Here is a 25,871-nt window from a genome sequence, read left to right on the forward strand (position 1 = left end):
GCCCTATATGTAAAACATATATTTATGCTAAAGATCACTCTGTCCCATACAATAAGGGGACATTTTACATGTGTGTTGTTATATTTCCATTTACTTATGTTTTTATTTTGTTTAATAATTCACTGATGGTGAAAATAGAATGTCTTTAAAAGGTGGACATAAAAAAGTGAAATAGTCTATAATTTAATATTTACTGTTTTTCATGTAAGCATTTACACATTTTAGGAACATTTGTTTTATAATAATTCTATCATAAATTATCTCTTTTGAATATGACAGCGCAATTTGTTTTTAGCTTTAATACATACATGTTTAATAGTGAAATATCTTGAAATGTCTATTTTTAGATGGAAATGCCACACAATAAACCATGAATAAAATACAGCCCTCACCACAGGTGTGTCATAAGTGTGATACTATATTTAAATCCATGTCGCAGTCGGGGTGCATTGGATTTTCTGTGTGGGGGAGGGGTTCAGAGCCTTTGAGATTTGAATAACCTCTTTAATTGGTTTTAGCTCTGGGGCCGTGCTCATTTTCATTCACTCTATCGGCAGGTGCATGGGAAGGGGAAACACCATGGGAATTCATAAAAATGCTGATAATGTATTTATCTGATGTGAACAATTAATGTTTCTGCAGCTCACTCGATTCATAATCCAGCACTGACAAATCCCTTATGAGAACAAAATAAACATGACACGGCAGTATATGGTTGAAATAATAAGCCTGTCAATGGTGCTACTGTGGTTTCGTCATTTCTAGAAATCAACGATATTTTAGGGTACCGCTGCAATTGCTCTTAAAATGTTTCTATACAGTAAGTATATTTAATTTATTCACTAAGACTAATATATTTAGGGATAGATATTTGGTCCTCTTTGGTCCAGATTCACAAACCACACATGTTACTAGTTTATGGTTGACCAGATGATCTGTATAATGCATCACAGTAGTGTACTATACAGTATACACTTTAAAAACAGTTGCTCACATGCAGGAGGACAATATTTATGAATACTGTTGCCGTGAAAAAATGCTTGCTGGTAGATAATGTTATTTCTTTTCCTACAACAAAGCATGTCCTTTTTATTGGATCTATGTCATGCTTCGGAGCTGAACCATATGATATGTGATTGGTGTAGGATTAAGAGCAGTCAACTGTTTGTTTGTTGACTGTAAAGCATCAAATATACATAAATATTTAGCAGTTTTTTGACTTCTTAAGTGCTAATCAGAGTGTTGTTTTAAAACCCAACAAAGTAAGTCCCAGAATATTGTGAAAAACTGAACGTTATAGTCGTGAAGTATTACATGTATACCTCTGTGCATTAGTATGAACCTTTATAATACCCTCAACCCAAACCCAGAAAGTTGGTGACTCACTGCTAGAGATGAAAAATAAAACTAAATCAAATGATCATATTTTAAAACCAATCACTAAGAATGGCTAACTAGATAAAAAGCACTTTCGATGGTAAATTAATGGATGAATGTGCAGGTCTCTCATATCAGAGGGTTTCTTTACACCTTCTTTCTTGAATAGTAGGTTGTTCTGTATGAGATGATTTTATTATATTATTAGCTAGAGCAGGGTGCAAAATGAGCACAAAATTATTTTGCAAAAGACTACCGGAAGCCATGTTAGCAGGACAGTATTTCATGTTAGATTTCGAAATGTCCAGTTTTTTTATTTGTCACTTTTTCATTGTGCATGGCAAGCTACAAAGCAGTGTGCAATTCAATGTGTTAACGTAACATTATTCAGCAGGTTTCATATGACTTTATGAATCAAAATTCAATTAATTCAGAATTAATTCTATCGGGTGAAAACTCTTGGCCACAGCTGATGTCATGTAAGAATTTTAGATAAAGTATGTAACACAGTATCCACCATATGAAATATGACATATGATTAGTAGCAACACAAAATAATTTCAAAAGGACAAGCAAATCTGCACTAAATATTAAAATACTAAAATTGTGTAACAATTACCTTCAGAAACAGAATATCAGGGGTGGCCAAAGTTGTCCCTTCGACTCCGGGTCTTTGTTCCAACCCTGTTCTAAATTGTTTAATTGAACCAATTAAATCTCCAGCCAGATCCTGAAGTTGTTCATTATCTTGTGTTACCTGTTAAACCTGGAGTGGAATTATATATACAGTACCTATGCTGAACAAATACTACGGTATTTCTAACATTAACTCTTGCTTATTCAATGACTGAACATTTTGTATCATGCAGATTGTATACAGGTCTGTCTAAATGGGAAGAGGATGATCTTTAAATGACCTTTTAAGTCTTAAAAAGGAGCCTTACTGTTTAAGATCACCAGCTGCAATTTAATCAGTAAATTCCAGAGGGAGCCCTGGCATATAAATCAAAGCTGTTGATAATGATAGACTTGCTACTGTATAAAACTATTTTCACCCCAGGACTAATAAACACCTCATTATGGTGAAATACTGTAGTTTTTGTTGTATTTCATTTCATATGCATCACCCGAAACTCTTTAGATCTACTCATTTATGAATTATCTTCATGCGCATACAGACTACTGCACTTCTCTTTTGACTGCGCTTAAAAAAAAGGCAAAGCTACAGCTTATGCAGAGCCCTGCAGCTTCTGAATTTACATGTAATAAGGGTCTTCAACACAATTGTAAGGGCCCCCTGTTGCTCACAGAACAGTGTATATAATTCTGATATGTTTTTTTTTTTTTTCACATGACGAGCTTATTTGGTTCAGTTGTTTTTTTTTATGGTCTACAGATTCAAATGTATTTTGCACCACTGTGCAGTTTATTGTAACCTCTTGCTATAATACCCCATCAGAGAAGCAATAGAAGTACAGAATACAGGACATTTTGGGAACAATGTGCTGTTATGTGTATCAAGCCCTGTTCCTTACTAGTGCACTGTTAGCTGGATATTTTAGTTTTATAATTATCCCAATGTTTCTGTTTGTGTCTGTTGTTTATTTGTCCTTCCATTGTGGTATTGAATAGCCCCCATGAGGAAGCATATTTGTTCATTATTTGTCCAGCTTATTGTCAGTGTTCTTTCTTACACACTCTGATTCATTTTTAGCAATGTCTTGATGAAAATGGATACTGTACATTCTTCAGGATCTACTTATGAAAAGTTGAGAATCTGAAGTAATTTAAACACATTTAACATTTGTTACAGTAAGTTACTGAAAAAAAGTACATATACAGACAACACTACAGGAGTTGATGGATACTCATTTTCATAACGCAGGTATTAAGATATTTTGTAGTTGATGTTTTTATGTTTCATTATCTTTTAATGAGAGAGTGATATTTTGACAGTAAAGAGACCTTATTTTGTATGAAAGTTTCTACATGGTTGTATTTCATGTAGCAGGTGTTTCTGGGCATGTTGTATCTGACCAGATAAACAGCTACCTGACTTTTGTGCATTTTGTTTTCTACAGGCAGAGGGGACGAGGCTGCAGAGAGAACTGCGGGGATATTTAGCTGCTGTCAAAGGTGAGAAAGCTGAGGAAATGATTCTGTGCTCAGCAATAATTTGAAGGTTGCAAATCCTGGTGCAATCAAGGAATCGGCACACCTCTGCAAAGCCGAGCCAGACTACTTCATAAGAGCTGGTTTTATCCATGCCACCCCCAGAGATCGATATGAAACTAAACCATCTTTAGTGTTTGGCTGAATTAAATGCGCTGAACCTAAAAGCAAGTTGCCTTACAGCAGTGTTTGTCAAGACATTCGAAAAGGAAAAGGAAAAGGCCTCTCAATGTTCACAGTTCCTTACATGCTGATCTATACATTGATTTATTTTTTGTTTCAGTTGTCACCTTTGATGTCCATGTTAAAAATAGCAGCTACACCCAGCCTGAAAACACCTGTCTCTTGCTGCAAGTAGTAGCAGGAGCATGGCTCTTATGCTCAAGTAGTTACATAGTGGCACATGGGTTGAGGGGAGGATTGTGTAATTATAGATAAAACAACTTTAGTGGACTGTGAAACAAGACAATGACTAGGTTTTGTTTTCTGATACATAAGTATGGAAAATAAACATAATTGTTGCCTACTTCAGCTTTAAGGGGGCTTGGTGTTTAATGGATTGTCAATAGGATATCAAGAGCTATATTCTCATTTACTCCAGTCTTTAACTTTTTAAAAGATTAATTTTACAAAACTAAAAACGAACAACAAAGTAAAATAAGTTCTCTTAAACATCCAGGGGCTGTTTCGTATTCTGTGTAACACATGATTTGGAGTTCAAGACTGGAGGAAATGCTTGGTCTTTTTATTTCAGGGCAGTTGTGATTGCATGTTATTTTGATTATGTTGACTGTTGGAGAACTGCATTACATGTATGAGTGTGAAATGGGTTCTGGTGGCCTGAGCCTTTAAGGCTAATTCTTAGTTTGTTGATTTCTAGCGATGCAGGAGGCCTCCATGAAGTTGACAGAGTCTCTACATGAAGTCTATGAACCCGAGTGGTATGGTGTAGATGACATCATGGTCATTGGGAAGGTGAGTTAAGATGACCATGCTGTCATTGAAGTTAATGTTGGCCTAATTAAAATACATATTTTTAATTATACATTCTCAGTAAACTTTTTTTTTTCCAGTTTTGGAGTCATGTAGAAAAAAAAAAAAGAAAAGCATTTTCATCAATCACTTTTGGTCTGATTCTGCTTTGATGTACTTTTTGATATTTTCAATCACACTGTGGACTCTGTTGTTTGTGTTTTGTGATATTTATGAAATGGCTTCATTAGTTTAATCCTTTCAAAGGCAGCAGCTAGCGAGGTGACCTGTGAACAAACAGCAACTTTCCAGTCACAACCAGCAAATACATATTGGGACAGATGCATTAAATGATTATACCCTCCTGCTGAGTGAAACATCTCCCTAATACAACTAGAAGTGCGCACTGTTATTTATGTATTTATTTATTATGAATTTCTCTGCGACACTGACAATAATGTAACTTCTAAAAGCTTGTGACAAAGTAGCTGAACTATTTGAAATAGTTGAATTGCCTTCCAGGTGGATTGTGAGCTTACAAATAGTTTTTCTTAATAAATTATTTATAAATGGTATATTAATAATAATAATAATAATAATAATAATAATAATAATAATAATAATAATAATAATAATAATAATGTAATATTTAGCAGTCAGACAGACCCTTTTGTAATGATTTGTTTCTTTGTGCATTTGTATAACCAAGTGTTACATAATTAAATGTTGTACTGGCATTTTGATCTCTTGATACAGCAGTTTCAGCTAATGCATTGATCACGCTGTTGAGACATGACTGTAAATCGAATTAGTCTAAAATGATCATCCATATTATAGAAGCAATTCTCCATGTCACGCTTTTTGGATATTGTAGCTTGGTATTCAGTTGGTGTCAAGACACTTTCCAGCACCTGATGTGGAGTCTATGCCACATCATATCACAGCTGTGATCAGAGCAAACGGTGGCCCCACCGGGTCAGACAGTATACTTCTCTTTATCTATCTGTCTCTCTTTACTTGTGCATGCACATCCTGCTGTAAGAAGAATATAATCAACAGGAGGAAAAAAACTCTCTCTTTTATTTTCAGATTGTGTTATTGATATACTGATAAGATTCTAAAGGAGATACCTACAGTATTGAGCTGATTTTATCAGAAAGGGCTTATGATATAAAAACCTTCCTACAGCCTTCCTGTCATTAGTTACCTTGATTAAACCTACACCGATAACCTTTGCCTCTGTAAATTGGAATTATTGATAGACTATTACTGGATTTGTTAATATAATAGCAATCATCTATTATTTTAATATGTACCACACTGTAAAGGTTCAGCTGTTATACAGCATAGAGAGAGAGGAGCTTTAATGCAAGATTTTGCATGCACGCCAACACCGCCAATACAACATGGGTGATTTGGATGTGAGGTGACAGACCTTGCCTTCCCTTTGTGTGACTGGCAGCTCTAGAAATGCTTTCTTAGTTGCAGTCACAAGCTTTTTCACACCTCAAAGATGACTTTGAAGCAGCATGCCAGAAAAAGACTTACTCTAAAGTGAAAATTAGACAAAGATATTGAGATCAGATACTGAGGTGTTTTGGGGCAGCTTGGATTAACCAAACCAAACCCAGAGAAATCAAGCACAGAAAAACAAGCTATTCAATATAAACTAAATATAAACTACAGTATAGAAACCTATTTTGAATATGATATATGAAAAAGCCCTCTCTGTATGTATATTTAGAGTTATATACTTACGTGGACTTGTCAAGGACATTCCTAGTACAAGTTACCTGGCATATCTGAGTCTTGGGTTATATAGAAGCATCCTGTCTGTCTGTGTACAGGCATGTGTCACTCTTAGAGTTTTACATTTAATTAGAACGTAAATCCAGCTCAGATAAAACCTGATGAGGGCATTCTTCTTTAGTACATCAACACAACATAAAGGTTTAACAAGATGACCACAAACAGACAGAAGTAATTTCACATGCCTAAAAATAACATCACTCTAAAAGACAATCTCATCATACATTCAATCTGGGATCAGAAACATTTACACTTTGAACGTTCTTGGAACCTACTCATTAAAATAAATGTAATCATAGTCATTATTCTTCATTTAGATGATACATTCGGGGTATTTGTCTGATTCGTATCCTGGGTCTTATTGTCCAGACTATTCCATGCCATAGGGGGTGTTGTAGCTAAATGCTGATCGGCCAACACAGGACCTTCTCCAAGGCACTTGATAAATAAGTGCAAGCCTAGATCACAAACTATACTTGTGTATATTTACCTGTAGCGAACCGAGGTAACCTGGCAACAAACCTATTACAGTTTTACCACAAAAAGTACTCAGTGTAATTGCCTTCTACAATTAAGTGACATCCAATTTAAAGAAGCCAGTAAGTGGCAGTGATGGGTTTGAGGGTGGCACTCAAATAAATAAAACAGAGCTCATTGCCTTAATCATTATGTTGTAACAGTTTGCTTGTTGTAAACAATGGATTAACTGCAGACTGCTGACCATGGTGTGATGATTTTTATATCTTATATAACCAGCACTGCATATGTTTGTAAGAAGATGCCATTCAACATTCTTGTGGTATACTGTATGCAGTGATAGAGCCCTATTGATTTGGAAAGTAAAGTTAGTAAATTCTGGTGATCCATACTAATCTGAAAGTTCTTAATGCTACCAATATGAACAGGCTGGGAACAGCAATTCATTACCAGTCTAGCTACCGTGGTGTTATGAGTCTCACTGATATCTAGATGCTGCTGACCATCAAACACATTGTATTCCAGAAATATCACATCCCAATGCTGAACCTAAATACCTAATATAAAGTGACATTGATGGAAAGTTGAATTTCTTATACACATACCGCGTGATGCTGCATTTTGCAATAACTGCCACTTATTAAATGTTCAAGTAAGTGTGTTAAATTTGGGGTTAGTCTAGCAGGATTTTTTCAGTGATTTTATATTTTGGTTATGCCTGTTTATAAGTTGCGGTGTACTGACCTATCCAGTCTTCATCTAACTCTTCAAATATGGAGTCGGTCACTAATAAGAAGAATTGAATTCTGTTCACTGCGAGTCTCTAAACATTATGCCCCTATAGTTTATGATTTTTTTTTTCAAGGTATGGTTTGACAGAGTAATCCACAATAAATCAGCGTGGCCTTTGTTTTGATTCCGACTCAGATTCATGTTCGATATTGTTGTAATGCCATTAGAAATCCTTTCAGAAATGCATGTTCACAGTGTGAATTCTGATGTTAAGTTTGAACTGAGACAGGCAACTTAATAACATGGTTGGTGATTCTTCTCTCATCTTGGGGGCTTTAGGTAAACCCTGCATCTGTTTCAGTAGCAGTGACTGAACACAACGTGAAAGGCAGAGGAAGACATTGTGTTGTGTTATTTTCCGTTGTGTTGTATTATTTCCCAATGTGTTGTGTTATTTTCCATTGTGTTGTGTTATTTTCCATTGTGTTGTATTATTTTCTGCCCTTGCTAACGTGTGTTTCTTGATTTTGCAGAGCTGTGATGCTCTATGGGAAGACTTTCATCAGAGGCTGGTGGATGGAGCCCTTATAACCTTGGACACTTACCTGGGACAGTTTCCTGATATTAAAGTACAGCATTTTATGTTTTAACACATTTCAATTATATTGGTTTAAAACTCTCCTTAGTTAAAAGTCAATGTGGAAAATTCCAGCAATGACTAACACTGGTGTATGCTGATCAGAGCTGGGGGTTTGATGGTTTTCAACTGTTATTGCTGGTTCAAGAGACTTGGTCCTGGTTTGGAGAGCAGGTTAAAGGTTATTGGTCAATTACAAATCCCTTTTGTGTAAAGTTCTGAAATGAGTTGTCTGCCTACACTCCTAAATTAATCACTTTGCTGTAAACAACGTGCAGGATTGTATATACGTGGTGGCTATGAAGAAAGAGGCCAATAAGTATTTGTTCTGATTCCCAACTCTTAGCTGGTCACCAACTCATTTTATCTAAACACTGCCACCGTTTAATTTTGCTTACTTTTACAAACAAAATACTCTTACAGAGACTAGAGATGATGGATTTCACAAAGTTCTCTTCTTTTAAAAATATAAACCACAATGTTTCGATTTAACAGACTCCACTGTCTTGTTTAATATTTATATTACGTGGTAATCAACCAATTCAATTTTTAGCTAACGTGATGCATTTGTATTAGAGTTTTAGTAAAAATGGGCTGGATTCTCAAAACTATTTACTCCAAATATTGTTCTCAAAGGAAAAAAGTACCAATTACAAATCTAAAATGAATAAGAAACAACCTAAGACTGTTTACAAGCTCCTTAAAACTTGTTGAAACTTGTCCTTAAAAGTTGTTTATTTCTGGTTTGGTACCTTTTTTAGTGCATTTTTCCTTTCTGAAAAAATTGTGCTCATGACAGTTTAGAGTACCGAGTTCTGAGAGTCGAGCCCAATTAGCTGAGGAAGGTAGTGAGATCCACTGTATCTTGTTCATTTCAACTACTGACTCACTGTTTGGGCAACGACAGTCTGTTTAAATGCCCATATGTCTGTTTACTGTATTTTGTCCTATTTTTAAGAAAAGGAAATACAACTGCCAATGTTACAAATCTAATAAGAAACAACACAGACAGTTAACTTAAGGACTACAAGTGGTTTCTCACGGTTAGATAGGAGTGCAAATGAAATACAAAATACTACAGATTGGGTTAAGTGCAGGATTAAATACAGTAAAATAGGGAGCAGATAAATGCAAATTAAAGTGCATTAAAGGCAGAGTGCTATATTGTCCAGAAGGGAAGAGTTGAGTTTTACAGGTGTTGTCTGAAGAGGTGTGTCTTGAGGAGGTGCCAGAAGGTGGTCAGGGACTGGGCAGTCCTGACATCCATAAATTAAAATTAGGTCTTCCAAGATTAGTTCTAATCTGGGTCTGCGAAACCATGCATATTTTAGTGTACATATTTGGTTGTTCTCTGGTTACCTTACAAAGAATACTGTAATTGCATTGCAAATTTTGCCAGCCCAGACTGCAGGCTGATGTTGCTTGTTATCTGTTGGTTGTAATTCTCTTTAACAGACTCGCATTGCAAAGCGTAGCAGAAAGCTGGTGGACTATGATAGCGCCAGGCATCACTTAGAGTCCCTACAGAACTCCAGAAGAAAAGACGATGGCAAGATCACTAAGGTAGGGTTTTTTTTTTTGTTGCCGTTTTCAATATTTGTATTTCTGAATCAATTTAAAAAGCAGTCAAGTGAAGAACCAAATATTCTCTTCACAATAAAAGGAGGGACCATTAATACTTTAAATAAAGTGGAAACACTTTCAAATAATGATGACAAATACCTAATTAATGCTAACTGAACACCACAGTAATAACGCATGACTATCTTATGCACGTCTTCTGAGTTTTGAAGTAATTCATTTTTAATTCAGCTCTGTTAATTCATGCAGATTTAATTACCCAGATTCATTTACTGTTCCTTTGTAACAAATTATTTTGTTTTCGTATGTATAAGGCATGAATTAACATGTCTCACAATCCCCTGGTGAGCGAGTAAGAGGGTATGAATTAGTGAAGAATAAACAGAGAATCAATTAGGAACGGATGGAGGGGAAAGGGGAACCAAAATGTTTTTAAATCATGATGAATTAAGAGGGCTGAATTAAAATGAATTACTTTAGAACTCAGAGGATGTGCACAAGATATTCAGGGGTTATTCCTGTGATATTCACTTGGAATTCATTATGAATTTGCAGCCATTATTTTTATGTGTTACTAATAAAGCTAACACAGTCAGCCATATAATAATCACCAGTGTAAACTGTATGGGAGGCTGCAAATGTGTCTGCCTCTATACAAGGACCCTACAGAACAGTAAGTGAACTATGATAGTGCTTTTGCTCAACAGCCAAGGAGGCTGCACTGTGTTCTGTACACAGTTCTTTAATGGATCTGTCACCCCATATTTGACTTGTAATGTAGAAAGGCACTCTAAATGTTAGGACCTTCTTTTTTATATTGAAAGTCTCATACATGTTTGATATCCGCAGGCAGAAGAAGAATTCAACAAAGCACAGAAAGTATTTGAAGAACTGAATGTAGACTTGCAAGAAGAGCTCCCGTCTTTGTGGGACAGGTGAGCCTGTTCTCTGTTTTCACTGTTCTCCTCCCCTGTGAGTGATACAGCACATATTGTGGGGATGCCTGGCGTCGTGGCTGGCAATAAGTTCTATAAACATTAGTAACTAGGTGGTATATTGGGAACCGCTGATACATACATTTCTAATGAACCTATAAAACGTTATTGTTTATAAGATATTTAAGGTGATATAGTTTTTTCATTGTACATTACTTTTTGTTTAAATTTCCATGGAGCAAGTAAGTTTATTACATATCCATTATCTGTACGGTACCACCACATATAGTTACCAATATATGTTACAATGTTTTTGACATGGTATGTTTCAGGAAGTGCGTGCTACATAACTGCTTTACTTTTCTGTGCTTTAACTTATTGGTGAATTTTTTGATGCACGCTTTAATCTTTTGGTTATTTCACCTTAATATCTTTGATTTCTGTTCAGTATTGTATTCTGAAGTGTTTTCATGAACATTTTTTAATTGAACGACTTTTTTGTTGTCTTCCCTTCCCTGTAAATCAAGATTTGCTATTTGTATATTTTTTGTAAAAATTCTAATAATCTTTATCCACTTACTTTTCATCTGTGCTGTGGGCTGCGTCTCTGTCATGTGGATGCTATCTGTGTTTTAATAGCCTTTGCCCTAAAAAGGATGTGTTGTGTTGTCCTACTAGTAGAAACATGTTATATAGTGTGTAGGCTCCTTTTATCCCATTTACTGGCTTTATTAATGTGTGTCTGTAGAACAGTATAACATGCTGTTCATGGAAGAGTAGTTTGGTTTTGTCTTTGTTGCACAAATGAGCGGGAGACTGACATTTCCCCCATGCATGCTTCAAACAAATATATTTCTAATTTATAATTATGTAATGTGATCGTACTGAATGTACCGGAAATATATATACAGTGCCTTGCAAAAGTATTCAGACCCCTGACCAATTCTCTCATATTACTGAATTACAAATGGTACATTGAAATTTCCTTCTGTTCGATATTTTATTTTAAAACACTTAAACTCAAAATAAATTATTGTAAGGTGACATTTGTTTTATGTTGGGAAATATTTTTAAGAAAAATAAAAAACTGAAATATCTTGCTTGCATAAGTATTCAACCCCTGTGCTATGGAAGCTCCCAGTTTGCACCGATGAAAGAAATTGCCCTAACGAGGACACAATTAACCCCCACACATTAATATTCGGTAGAGCCACCTTTCGCTGCAATAACAGCCTTAAGTCTTTTGTGGTAAGTATGTACCAGCTTTGCACACAGTGGTGGAGTGATTTTGGCCCATTCTTATTGGCACATTTGCTCCAGGTTGTTCAGGTTGGTTGGACAACGCTTGTGGACCGCAATTTTCAAATAGTGCCACAGATTCTCAATGGGATTGAGATCAGGACTTTGACTGGGCCACTGTAGGACATTCACCTTTTTGTTCTTGGACCACTCCAGTGTTGCTTTGGCCTTGTGCTTGGGATCATTGTCCTGCTGAAAGGTGAATTTCCTCCCAAGCTTCAGTTTTTTAGTGGACTGAAGCAGATTCTCTTGAAGTATTTTCCTGTATTTTGCTCTATCCATTATTCCTTCAATTGTAACAAGATGCCCAGTCCCTGCTGATAAGAAGCTTCCCCACAGCATGATGCTGCCACCACCATACTTCACTGTAGGGATGGTGTGTCTTGAGCCATGGGCAGTGTTAGGTTTGCGCCACACATAGAGCTTTGAGTTTTGGCCTAAAAGCTCTATCTTGGTCTCATCTGACCACAAAACTTTTTCCCACATCGCAGCTGGGTCACTCTCATGCTTTCTGGCAAACTCCAGATGTGCTTTCAGGTGGTACTTTTTGAGTAACGGCTTCTTTGTTGCCACCCTCCCATACAGGCCAATGTTATGCAGAGCTCTTGATATGGTTGTCTGGTGCACTCTTACTCCACTCCCAGCCACTGAACTCTGCATCTCCTTCAAAGTGATTGTTGGCCTCTCTGTGGCGTCTCTCACAAGTCTCCTTCTTGTTTGAGCGCTGAGTTTTGAGGGACAGCCTTTTCTTGGCAGTGCCTGGGTGGTGTGATGCAGCTTCCACTTCCTGATTATTGATCCAACTGTGCTCACTGGGATATCCAAACACTTGGATATTATTTTGTACCCTTTCCCTAATCTATGCATTTGTATTACTTTATCTCTAACTTTTGTAGAATGCTCTTTGGTCTTCATTTTCCTTCAGATTCACAGCCTTATCAATGATCCTTCAACAGTGGGGTTTTTATCCAGAAAATGTGACAGCAACTTTAATGGTTCACAAGTGGAGGCCAATGGTAAGGTAATTGTGTCCTCGTTAGGGCAATTTCTTTCATCGGTGCAAACTGGGAGCTTCCACAGCACAGAAAGATATTTCAGTTTTTTATTTTTCTTAAAAATATTTCCCAAAATAAAACCAATGTCACCTTACAAAAATTGATTCTGAGTTTCAGTGTTTAAAAATAAAATATCAAACAGAATGAAATTTCAATGTATCACTTGTAATTCGGTAATAGGAGAGAATTGGTCAGGGGTCTGAATACTTTTGCAAGCCACTGTGTGTGTGTGTGTGTGTGTGTGTGTGTGTGTGTGTGTGTGTGTGTGTGTGTGTGTGTGTGTATATATATATATATATATATATATATATATATATATATATATATATATATATATATATGTGTGTAAAAATGTTAGACAACCAAGTGACTGTCCAAATTATGTACATCTCGGTGAGTGCCATTTATCATGTGTGTATTGGAGTAAAGTGTGTATGTTGAGGAATAAGCATATATATCAATTACAAAAGAGCTTCTGGTTGTTCAAAATGATATGGAATCCAGCCTAGCAGTGTTTAATCTCAGATGGACTTCAGATGATAGAGCCTGGGGCCATCACAGTGTAGCATTAGTGTGCTCAGTGACTGAGTCAGCCTGATTTGAGGGCAATGCGTTTCTCTTTGCGCTGCATTTTCTATAGAGTTCATTGGCTATAAAAATACAGCCGTCTCACCTTCTTATTTCATTTATTACATTTATTGGAGGAATTCTAAGTCTCCTGAAGTGTTACGTTATAAATTTAAAACAAAACTGAACAAGTACTATTCGTTAATTTAATTTGTAACTTGCGCGCTGTGTTGTATATTTGAATGAAACTTTACTATCACAGGCGCCCCCCAGTGACAGGCATATAATGAGATCTTTACATATTTGTAATGAATATCAGACTCTGTGGCTCCATGGAGGAACTTCTCTGTCCATCCCTGTATGGGTAGGTGGATATAGTTGATATATTTTTCAGTGTCCTGAGAGCGCTGATTAATGTATCTGTGGCAAGGGATATATGTTACTATCAAAATGATTCTCTTACTTTTTATATCAAATTGGTACTTTCTTAAAACTGACATACTGTAATGCCTGAAGCAATAACATTTTATTATATGCGAATGTGCTAAAAACAAATTTTGTTTTAATTAAACAGCTACTGATCTCTTGTTTGTTTGTTTGTTTTTTCTTTACTAATTTAGTCGAGTTGGTTTCTACGTGAACACATTCAAGAATGTAACAAACCTGGAGTCAAAGTTTCATAAAGAAATTTCAGTTGTAAGTATGAAAGACAGTTACTGTACATGTTATTTAGAATGTGGTATACACAATACTGTGGTATACATATGTTTTAACCCATTAAGCGCCATTGCCCTCATTTCAGGACAGGCTAATTTTTTTGGAAACTTCTACCAGCTATTTTTATTTTCTCTTTAACTATATTGTATGATAACTTGCTCTAATTTTGTTAACTGCAAAAGTTAAGTCTAAATGTAACTATTGATTCAGCAAATATAGTCATTCAGATGCTTTTATGACATCTCAATATAAAATATGAAGCCAGTGTTTTCCTACCCACAGTGATGATAAAGCTGAATGTTCTATATGTTGAGCTACATAGCCGGTGTGAAATCCCACTGGTCTGATTACCGGCACGTCTAACTTAAAAGTCCTCAAAATAATACGCAACAATTTGTAGCCAAAACAATGCATTTCATTTTTTAAATTTTTTTTTTCTGTGAATAAATATTCATTTAGAATTACACACATACAGCTTGTGTTCAGATTTTTTTCAAAGAAAAATGTATTTCGTTCTACACAGGTTAAAGATTTCTTTAATTAACAAATGTGATGAATGTAAGAAGCTTTGTTGTTAAAAATATATATTTCAGTTGATACATACAATGTTATCAGCCTTTATGAATTACTCGTTTTTGAGTGTTTATAAACAGAGCTGGCAAATCAACCATTGCAGGTAATTCAAGTGTATCTTTGAATTGACACTGTCCTGATAGTTTGCATGCTTCTTTGCTGAGGACACATGCATGCCTTTAGCATAAACTGAAGTGCACTTTGCAGTTTTTAGAGTAGCACAGTGGCAGGTTAATTAGTGCTTGTTAAAATGCCAGTAAAACAGTTCCACATCTCCCTCACATTATTTTGAAATCCATACATTTTTAAATATGTATTAATATATTATAAACATATGTTATGGATATTTGTTAAGAATATGTATATGTAAGTGTCACAAAGACGGCCGGAGTGGGTGACAGGAAAATAAACAAAGAGAGAGGTGGAGTTTGGTGGAGCTGAGCGAATGGTCTCGCTCAGCATTTAATGAATGAACAGACAGACAGAAAATAAACGGTTGTAACAATACAAAACACGGCACATTCGCCAAAATAAATAGACAAGCAAAACGGACTATACAGACAAAAGACGGTGAGCAGATATTTTAACTATTATTCTTACAATTTATCACTATTACCTCCGTCTCCAATCCCGTTCTCCACTCACCAAATACACAACCCCGAGTGGGTGAAAACATGCAGCTTTTATGCAGATGTACCGAGACTCGATTGCTAATCAATCATTCAATTGGAGTCTCGGTACAACTGCACGTAAATATACATTTTAAACACTTGTACATACATGTTACACAGACCCGTTTATATCCTGTGTACCAATGACTATACACCAACATTAACACACAACATACAACACTAAATACACACAAGGGCGGGCACATTGCCACAGTATGTCATAGAATCATCTCATATAAACATACAATTGAATTAGTTTGGCAAGTGCTTGGAGGGATTTTACTTCAACAAGCAGTCAAGCACTTCTCCTCGTCAAGCAATATTTCACAGTGGAAGCAAACGCAGATGCTGCAGGTACACAAGAGGATATGCATTGGATTAAAGTGCTGTTTTCTTTTTCTTTCTTTAGCCAACTGTTTGTTTACTTTAAATAGTAGTCTAGCTCTAAGTACACTGACTTTCTAAAAGACACCTTGCCTAAAGATAACTACAGAAAATAAATATATCCCTTGCTCCCTGAGGCAGGCAGCTTTATATATTATGATAGAGTATGTGTTCCCAACCTTAATTGGGAGACGTTAGGAACCTGGGGGTTTAGGGAACATCTACTCCATCTTGGTAAGGGAGGCTGGAAGAGGCAGCCATCTTGATAATGTTAATGCAATTGGTTTTATTGTTTAATTTAATCGAATGATTTGTTCATTGTTTTGGCAATTGGCATGATAATTGTAGATTAGAGCCACCTGCCAACACTTGTTACGGTGAGGCATCTAAGCCTCACAGTTTAAGTCAGGGCTGCCTTGTTGGGGAAAGCAGAAAGCTGTGTGCTCTGCTTCAAAACAGTCGTGTGAAGTGTTTCTCTGTAACAACTGTGTGTTGTAGTTTCATATCGGTAAGCAGCTTAGCTGCCCGATGGTCAGTCAGGGACTATGCTCTGTTTAGTTAGTACTCATTTGAGAATAATGCATAAATATACAGGCCCTGTCCTGTTTAAATTACATCTGTGGTCCAGTAAATGTTTCTTTTACACACCAAAAGACAGTGAAAAGGTCCCGAATTTTGAAAAGGCACCCCCACTTTGTCATATATATATATATATATATATATATATATATATATATATATATATATATATATATATATATATATATATATATATATATATGTATGTATGTATGTATGTATGTATGTATGAATTTTTATATGAATTTTTCTGGAAATGCAGGCAAACTGTACAAGTTAATGCATGGACTACAATGTTTTAACCCTCCAGCTGTCTTGATTTCCCAGTTGTACAAATTTAACAAAAAGCTAAATAACAAAGCACTCCATTGGAGTAGGCAAATTTAAAAACACAAAATGGAAAGTTATTGGTGAGAGGTTTTATTAATGGTAGACTGACACTGTTTTTTTTTTTTCCCATAGGAAACGGTTCTCTTTGATGTGTCACTTCTCTATTAAGCCTCATCTTCACCTGACTAGGCTCAGGGTGGGATTTTTGTAACGTTGTATATAAAGTGCTAATGAGTTTATCCTCTTAATTTTCCACTAGAATACTGCACATTTATAGTCTTTATGTTTCTTGACACATGGTGAAATATATATTTGTTCCTGATACATGATGTCATTTTGTATGGTTTAGAGATTGGAGGGTTGTGCTTCCTCTACTGTTTCACTATTCGTGGGAGAAATAATAATGTAAAGCTAACAGCTGTCATGTCACTCGTGTATCATTGGGAACTACGATTGTGAAATGTATTTTAATTACTGTACATTTACTATAATGCGAATCACACAATGTCACATTTTTAAAACAACTTCCAAACCAGTTAAATTATTCTTAAATATGGTGAAATAGATTAGTCCCATTTCCCTAACATTATAGTAATTCATACTCCAGTGGATTTTCAAGTCTACTTTATGAAGGTGATATTCTGATATTCTGTCCTTGCTGTTTGGTAGAATATATAAAGCATGAATTAGCAGGCTGTATAGTTATACCACAATGCTTGCATGGTTTTGATTTTAGGTGTCTTTAGAAATCCCCTCAAAAAAACACTTGCCTGTGTCCGTTTAAAGGGAGTTTTTGTGGGAAAAATGTAAATACTGCAGGATACACAAAATACACATGCTAATAATTTATTAAATTGTATAATCTAGTAATATACAGATGCAGATTAAGATACAGATTAGAAGGAGGCTGTATGTAATATACTGGTTACAAATAGTCATGTATTCTATATATATATATATATATATATATATATATATATATATATATATATATATATATATATATATATTACCTTACGTAGTTCAAAAAAAATAAATTTAGTTTATTTATTTAGTAGTAGCGCTAGCATGTTGGCACTTAATACAAAACATTGAGGAATCCCTTTTAAACTATGAAAGAATTAATAGAAATATTTATCAAATAATTCAACATAATCAGACATGACCAGTGGAATGCTCCAGTTACATCTGCTGTAAACCCGGATGGTCACAATTAGGTCAATAAAATTGGAACATATCTGTGAGATCGTTCTAAAATCTCACAAATATGTTATCAACACCCTTTTTAATGCAATGCACATTTAATTATAAATATAAATAATAGCATAGCAATCATAGTGTGCAACCTCTATATTCATTGTAAATGTAGCCATAGATTGCAAACTTTGTGTTCTTTATCTTTGAAAGCTACCATTAAATGCAGTGTTGGAGCTGACAGTGCAGGAATCTCTCTTTTTAATAATTAATAAAGGAAGCCACACAGTGCTCTAACAATGCAAGCAGATGGCTGTTAACCTGTTGCTATGGTGACTGGATGTGTGCTCTTGGCAGGATTGTGTATGCATATCAACAGATCTTATGGTAAAGCAATCTTCAATGGGCAAACACTTAATAGAATATTGACTAAATCATTCTTAAAGTGACTTTGCTTCCAAAGACGGGAGAGTGTGAGGCTGAATACCTGATAAAAGTGAAAAATACCTGATACAGTACACTTTGTGTAGCCCTGTCTTATTAACATATGGTTAACATGGCTGTCTGAAAGCTTGTTCCAGACGGGCAATTCCCTCACTAGGGGCATTGAAGAAAATCACATGTTTCCTAAGGGGCAGACCTTTCAAGAACTACAAGCAGAAAACATCACTGATGATTGAAAGGGAAGATAAGTGTGTGTCTCTCCTGCAGGGACATTGATGCATGATTGGTGCTCACTCACAGGAACATTACAGTTCAGTCTGCATGAGGAAGTAAGCTTTCTCTTACAGGTGGTGCCAGCTGAATAGCCTGAAGATTAGAGAGCTTCTGATGAAATAAACAATCCCTTGTCCCCATCCATGAATCATATCTAGCATTTGTCTTCTTGAGCATTGTATTGGTCCTTCTAAAGATAGACATGTCAGTTTGTTTTCTGCATATCATTAACTGTACGCTTCCTTTTGTGTCTTTGCTTATTTCAGCTGTGTCACAAGCTGTATGAGGTGATGACCAAGCTGGGAGAGCAACATGCTGACAAGGCCTTTACTATCCAAGGAGCACCAAGGTACTACTCTGTGCAAGCCTAAACACACACACGCACATGCACGCACACACAAAAACACACACATGTACCTATTTACTTACTTATATACATACATACTTACAGTGGATGCACACATATTAGGTAAAACTTACACCAAATAAATACACAGATAGACACAGAAAATCTTTTTTTTCTTCATTATTGGGTAATATGTGGGATGTTATTATCACTGAGTAAAATGAATGTTAACTTGTCTAGTCCCCTTAATATTTGCTATCTTTTAAAAGTCATAGCCAGCGTGGCTAAAGTCATCTTCTAGAGAGCTCATATTGTGAGCAACATTTCCTAACATACCGAGTAGTAATATCATGAATATAAATACAAATATATATTACACACTACCTTTCTACTCAGTGTCGCAAAGGCTGACAACTGCTAGTTTGAAAAAAAACCATACATCACACACCTCTTCAACAACTAAGTCAATTTAAAACTGTGACACTAAAATTGGTCACCTACCACATTCACCTGATGAAACTCCTTACTAAACATGAACAAACATCAGTATACAATGTGATGGACTGTAGATTAGCAGTACAGCAGTATATAATAGAGTTATAGGATGAAAGTGCCTGTGTGTGGGTTATATTGACACTAAGAGCACGCACATAGGTCTCCTTCATACACAGAGGCTGGACATCCCATAACCCTCTCATAGAATAGACTAACATATGTTTTGTTTTAGTTCTGTTCAAGTACTAAGATACCTTTATGTTAAACCAAGTTTTATTCAGTTCAAGTGACACAGTTCGTGGTTCAGACTGTGGCTACATTTATTTATTTATTGATTGATTGATTGATTTTTTAATGCAAAGCATCGTGATAGTACCAAAGTGTGTTTTGCTGGTGGTATTGGTGTTAGTAATCTCCCTCCTAAAAGCACTGTACAAACAAAGACATGCCCTGTTGTGCCCCTATAAATTGTATATTACTAGAATACAACTTATTACTTTTACACTTTCCAGTGAACTCGAAATGCCCTAAACTAAACTTTTAACAAATATAAAAATAGCCTAACAAGATGAAATGTTGAAATTGTTTACTCACAATGATTCATGCTGTTTTTCTTGCAATTTTGACAGAAAATCGTGGTAAGGAGATGGATTGGTATTGCAACAGAGCCATGATTTGGGGACAAAACTCTCAATCACGCAATCTGTGTGTTCTACCATAAGCAGAAAACCTATCACCAGTACAAACTAGCCTAATGTGTTGTACAGGGTAGTACTTAGGAAACATGTATGTACACTAGATTAAAGAACTTAAACTCTTGATTGAGTGTAGGGTTGAAGGAAAGTTGATAAGAAAAAAAGAAAATTTACCTATGGGGCTCTATCCACAAAGCTTTAACCCTTTAGTTAGTCATCAATTGGTTTACTTAACCTTTGTATTTGGCAGAGTGAGTCTACCCAGAGGAAAGAGCAATATGAACCCATTGGGCTTACTGGTGAACACAAACTCATACTCACTTTCGATTGTTATACCGTGTTAAATAAACACATAAACTGCTAATTTAAAACAGTATAACAATAGAAAGTGAGTGTGAGTTTGTGTTCATCTTCAGGATACAGTTTGGCATGCTTGGCCAAGCAGCAGGTAAATCCTTCTTGAAATCTTCGGAAAATTGTATCTGGGATGATTGGATCTCAAATCTCTTTACTCAGAAATGCCATTGGCACATTTTTTTTTTTTAGTAAAAATATTGAGGCCATCGGGGGAAAAGAAATCTTTGTCATGTCGAGATCACGAGATTTTATCCCAGAATCTAGAGAAAACGGAAGTCATTACTTCCACTTTCCTGAGATAATTTAATTTATCTCGTGACCACGACAAAACAACTTGTACTGTTGAAATCATGAGAGTAATTATCTCAGGAAAGGGGAAGTAATGACTTCTGTTTTCTTGATCCTGGGATAAATTATCTTGGGATCACAAGGTAACAGCGGATTTTTTTTTTTTATGACCTCAATGAGTTGCAATAAAAACACACCCAAAAAAGTTGCTAAACCAAAAACTAAACCATTTAGAAATATAATGTAGGTGGATTGTGAGTAGTTATTTCTTATTTGTTTTAGAAGTGGAAAGTATATTTTCCTTTAAGACAAAAATTGTGCTAATGGCGACTAGCTTTAAGAGTTTACCACATTGTTTCTAAAGGTTGAATCCATTGGAAACATTAAAAAAAAAGTAAGTCTGGAACAGCTGTATGAATATCTAGCATTATTTAATTATTCCAAACAGTAAACTGAGTGATTATGTGTGAATAGAGCCCCACAGTCAATAAAAACAAGATGTATAATCACATGGTCATCAGGAGTTTATATGGGAACCACACAATTTGTCCCAGTGTTCCAATTCCACATGTGAATGAAATTACTGTGTTTATTTTTTTGGTTGGGATGCTCCTGCTTTCATTAAAGTAACTTTAGCTCACAAAATAATTATATTAATCTTAGCCGTTTTGCACTTCCATTAGCTACATAGGTCTCAATTGTGCAGTTTCAAAAGAAACACGTGTTACGGCACACATGCATTTGAATTTATGATGTCTGGTTCTACTTTAGGTAAAGGAAACTCAGTATCTATGCATTTCTCTTTGGTTATCTGTTTGCACTTGTACTCCCTGGTTCATTTCACCTCCGCAGTGTCTTCTGGGTGAAAGCATATCAGTCAATAAGGAAGCACCCAATTGGTTATTGACGCGAAAGAAGCCGGTGAGGGGGTGGGGGCCATTTCATGCTCTGAAATTACCCAGGAAGTACAAGACTATCAAAAAGCATGGCTTCCAAACATAGATTGCTTTAACTTAGTTAGTTAACTTAGCAGTACCAGATATGTTTTGAAATGAAAATACATTTCTGCTGTAACATGTGTTTCTTTCAAAACTGCACATTTGAGACCTATAATATATGTGTGTGGCGGAGAACTATTTTGTTTGCTGCAATTACTTTAAACTATGATAATCTCCACTCTACCGCAGAGTGATCCATACTAGTTATGCCATTAGTTCAAATACATGTTGTGACTTCTATAGTTGACATTAAACTGATTTCTGTGTGTCAAGTTATTAGACCCGTACAGTGTTTGTTTTATTTTATTTTTTCTTGGTATTAAAAAAAAAGTGACAGCTTCAGTTTATTTTCTCTTATATTACTCTTACCTTTTCAGTTTGAAAAAAAATCCTAGCTGACAAAAAGAAAGAGTTTAAATGTTTAACTCTAGTTGATGTCACTGATTGCAGTCCAGCATACTATTCGAAGACTGTCTTACTCGAAGCACTACTTGGAGTGCAGCTGTGCTTCAGTGTATTTGTCAGCCATGATCTTTGTAAGAACTCTGCCGAGGCACAAAATCCCCAAGTAACATTTTGAGTGGTTTACAGTATATTACTCAAGGTGCAAGATATGGGAAACAAGTGTGACTGTCTGAATATAAAATGGGCACGTGGATTGTAGGACATCTTGTATATCAGGAGAACAGAAGGAAGAAGGGTGTGCAAAAAATAGAATATGATTTCTGAAATAGCACCTCCATAGTGTTTTGGCACTTGATTCTGGTATTTTTACTTTGAGATTAGTCAAATGTTCTGTTAATAATAATAATAATAATAATAATAATAATAATAATAATAATAATAATAATAATAATAATAATAAGGACAGTTTGAATTGTTTACCCCTAAAAGGATACCATCTACATATTCTTAATATTTAATTTATATTTGATTTCCTAGTTTGTGTTTTTCTATATCATTCTTGATTGTTGTTTGCACTAAGATCATTACTGACCTTACTAATGTCAATTTCCATATACAGTAGTAGTTCCTGGGTACACTTTCTTTTTATGTGAGTTTTTTAATCAGTTAATCACGTTGTGTTATGAGAGCTTCACAGTTCTCTCTCACAAAATGCACACAATCTCTTTTACAATGAGAAACACCCTACACACTGAAACTACAGTTGCACACCTCACTTAAGAAGTTCAGCTTCTCTCTGGTTGAAAAGGACCTGGATTTTAATACAATACCATACACTTAATAGTGGTGGTGTAAGAGGTGTGAAAAAACTATTAGCCTGAATGAATGTTTTATTTTTACATTTGTTTTGCAATTAAAATATAGTGTGTAATATAAATAGTATAGGGTCTGATTCAATAATTCACAAAGGCAGTTAATTCACGACTCAACTGTAAATTTCACATGTACTATACTCTTGAAGGGCTCTACTAATTCACTGCCTTCAGTATTAGTATCTGTTAGTCAGACATTGATGGCCACTTTATTCTTCAACCTGTCTTATAGTTGAGTTAGCCTATATTTGGTTTCCTCACTCTTTTTGTTTAATTCAAAATGAATTTGAACAAAAAAGATATCGTGGGGTACAATATGTGCTTTAGCTTCCAAAGGCTGCTCTCACGCTGAAAGAAGTCTGTCCGGTAATAAATGCTGCCCGGAACTACAAGGCTGTTTCAAAAAGGGATGTATAAAAAAACACAGAGAAACCTACTGCTCTCCCTTTTTAAAACAAGGTACTTAGCAGTGGACTATGCTCAAGTTCTTTCTTTTTATCCAGCAGCATTTACATCAAGCAGAAGAATGGGATATGTTGATGGTTCCTGTGAAGCAGCTCATGGTCTGTTTTCGGAAGCAGTAATTCAATTGTAACTGTCATGCTTTTCTCAGTGATAGTGGTCCACTGCGGATTGCCAAGACCCCCTCGCCCCCAGATGAACCTTCACCGCCTGGCAGTCCTGAAGCCAGCCCCAATCACATGCTGGCACCCACCTCACCAGCACCAGCTCGTCCAAAGTCTCCAACGCAGGTAACAGACTTGCCATTGAACCAACAGGATGTTTATTGTACCAGGTTCATATCCTAGCCTTATACTCAGGCTTGGATTTGTGCAAATGGGATATGAGTTTAGAGATCTCCAGGAGACTGTAGTCAAAGGGAGTAAAGATAATACAGAATCTGTTATATTCTATCAAGATTTCTATGATTATCAACTGTTAACAAATGTGTTTTTTGTCATTTGTGTTTGTAATGTACTTCAGGGTTTCTGTCGGGTTCTGTTTTTTTTTTATGCTGGAGGTTACAACGTTTATACAGTTTGTTTGTTTGATGTAAACATGTAAACTGCTCACGTTTGTGTAAGGGAGGTCAACAATGGGACAGTCTTTGAACTTGAACTAAATAGAATAAATAGAAAGGGCTTTCTAACATCTTTCATGCACACCACAGTTAATGTAAAACAGTGAAAATAACATGCCTTTCTGATTAACTGTCCTGTAACATTCCATTCCTGCCAATATTCTCTAATATCACAGGCTATATCACTATTGGTCTACACAGTTTCACAGAACGTTACACTGCACTATAATCAAATTAAAGGAGATACTGTACAGCTATACCAAAAGGTTTTGCATCACCCTATAGAATTAACAAATTTTGCAATATCATTTGGTAGTTTCTTTGATTACATGATGTTAAATATAAGATCTAAATTATGTTTTATAGTTGTTTTTTTTTTATTTTTTATTGTCTCAATACTAAAATTATGGGTGATGCAAAACTTGTGGCCATAGCAGTAGTGCTTGTGGTTATGCCTACCTTGGTGTTTTATTATGATGAAGGGGCTAATATAGTACTGAACAGAAGAGCCAACAATTTCTAAGATCGACTCACCAGTCCAATGCTAGAGTGTCGATGGAGGAGGACACTCATTAGAAAGCGGCTATTCTTTCATCCTTTTATAAGAAATTGACTTTGATTTCCTTTGGTTTGCTTCTGCACTGCCTGTCATTGAGAGAACCAGCTTATATAAAAGCTTAAAGAAATCAAAGGAAGAAACTCAATTACTGGAGGTGTCCTGTTTTAAGTGCAGCAACCTGAAGTGTGATATAATCTGACAGCTAACACAGTATATAGATGAAGCGTGTCAAATTGCCATTGTGTGAGCTGTTTAAGTAGAAATCATCTTTTAAAGTTAGAAAAGAATATAGCTTTCAGCAAAGCTGTATAGTCCATTCTATATTCATAGTGTGTGTTATCTGTTTACAGGACCGTAAGTTTAACATGCCACACTTTTCCTATCCTGTCAGAATAAAATGTTTTCAAACAATTGATACTAAACATATTTTGGTGGGTTGTGTATGAAATCACACAATTCTGTTTCACATGGTTTTTCATCCAAGAAATCTACTTTGGTTTCTCAGTAAACTGGTTTATTCACTGTTATGTAATGTTTTTGTTTTCCAGCTAAGAAAGGGTCCTCCTGTCCCACCCCCTCCAAAACTCACCCCTACGAAAGAACTGCATCAGGAACAAATCCTCAACTTGTTTGAGGACAATTTTGTCCCAGAAATCAATGTCACCACACCCTCACAGGTAAGTTTCTTTATATGTTTTGGAAGAGCTATATCTTGTCATTGTTACACACACGAGGATGTGTTGCTAACACAATAAGAAAGCTTCTGTTTGGACTTTTGGGAAAGTGAGGTTAGTTTGAATTAAAGCAGTTCTGCAATGAGGCACTGAGCTCTTGTATCCAAAAAACAAAAGTTTCAAACTCTGATTAGAGGGAAACCAGAACACGCCTTATCTACCTGGAGCTAAATAATCAAACAGCGTCTCATCACTTAGGCAGAGATAGAACAAGTGCTTGCTGCTTTGTGAATGGTCTTAATCTCATGTTAGTAACTAAAGCA

At 35.7% G+C, this 25,871-nt stretch overlaps 1 protein-coding gene across 3 annotated transcripts in view; it reads left to right on the forward strand.

Moving 5' to 3' along the window:
• LOC121314238 (amphiphysin-like) overlaps positions 1-25,871 on the forward strand; it is an 80,565-nt gene that overhangs the window by 21,971 nt on the left and 32,723 nt on the right. For all 3 annotated transcript variants that reach the window (XM_041247274.1, XM_041247275.1, XM_041247276.1), the window contains exons 3-11: positions 3,459-3,513; positions 4,430-4,524; positions 8,073-8,168; positions 9,632-9,739; positions 10,607-10,692; positions 14,234-14,309; positions 19,045-19,127; positions 23,848-23,986; positions 25,423-25,551. In XM_041247274.1, the coding sequence (XP_041103208.1) occupies positions 3,459-3,513; positions 4,430-4,524; positions 8,073-8,168; positions 9,632-9,739; positions 10,607-10,692; positions 14,234-14,309; positions 19,045-19,127; positions 23,848-23,986; positions 25,423-25,551 (867 nt within the window). The remainder of the gene's footprint in view (positions 1-3,458; positions 3,514-4,429; positions 4,525-8,072; positions 8,169-9,631; positions 9,740-10,606; positions 10,693-14,233; positions 14,310-19,044; positions 19,128-23,847; positions 23,987-25,422; positions 25,552-25,871) is intronic.

The sequence above is a fragment of the Polyodon spathula genome, chromosome 4 (assembly GCF_017654505.1).
Source record: "Polyodon spathula isolate WHYD16114869_AA chromosome 4, ASM1765450v1, whole genome shotgun sequence".
Taxonomy (NCBI): domain Eukaryota; kingdom Metazoa; phylum Chordata; class Actinopteri; order Acipenseriformes; family Polyodontidae; genus Polyodon; species Polyodon spathula.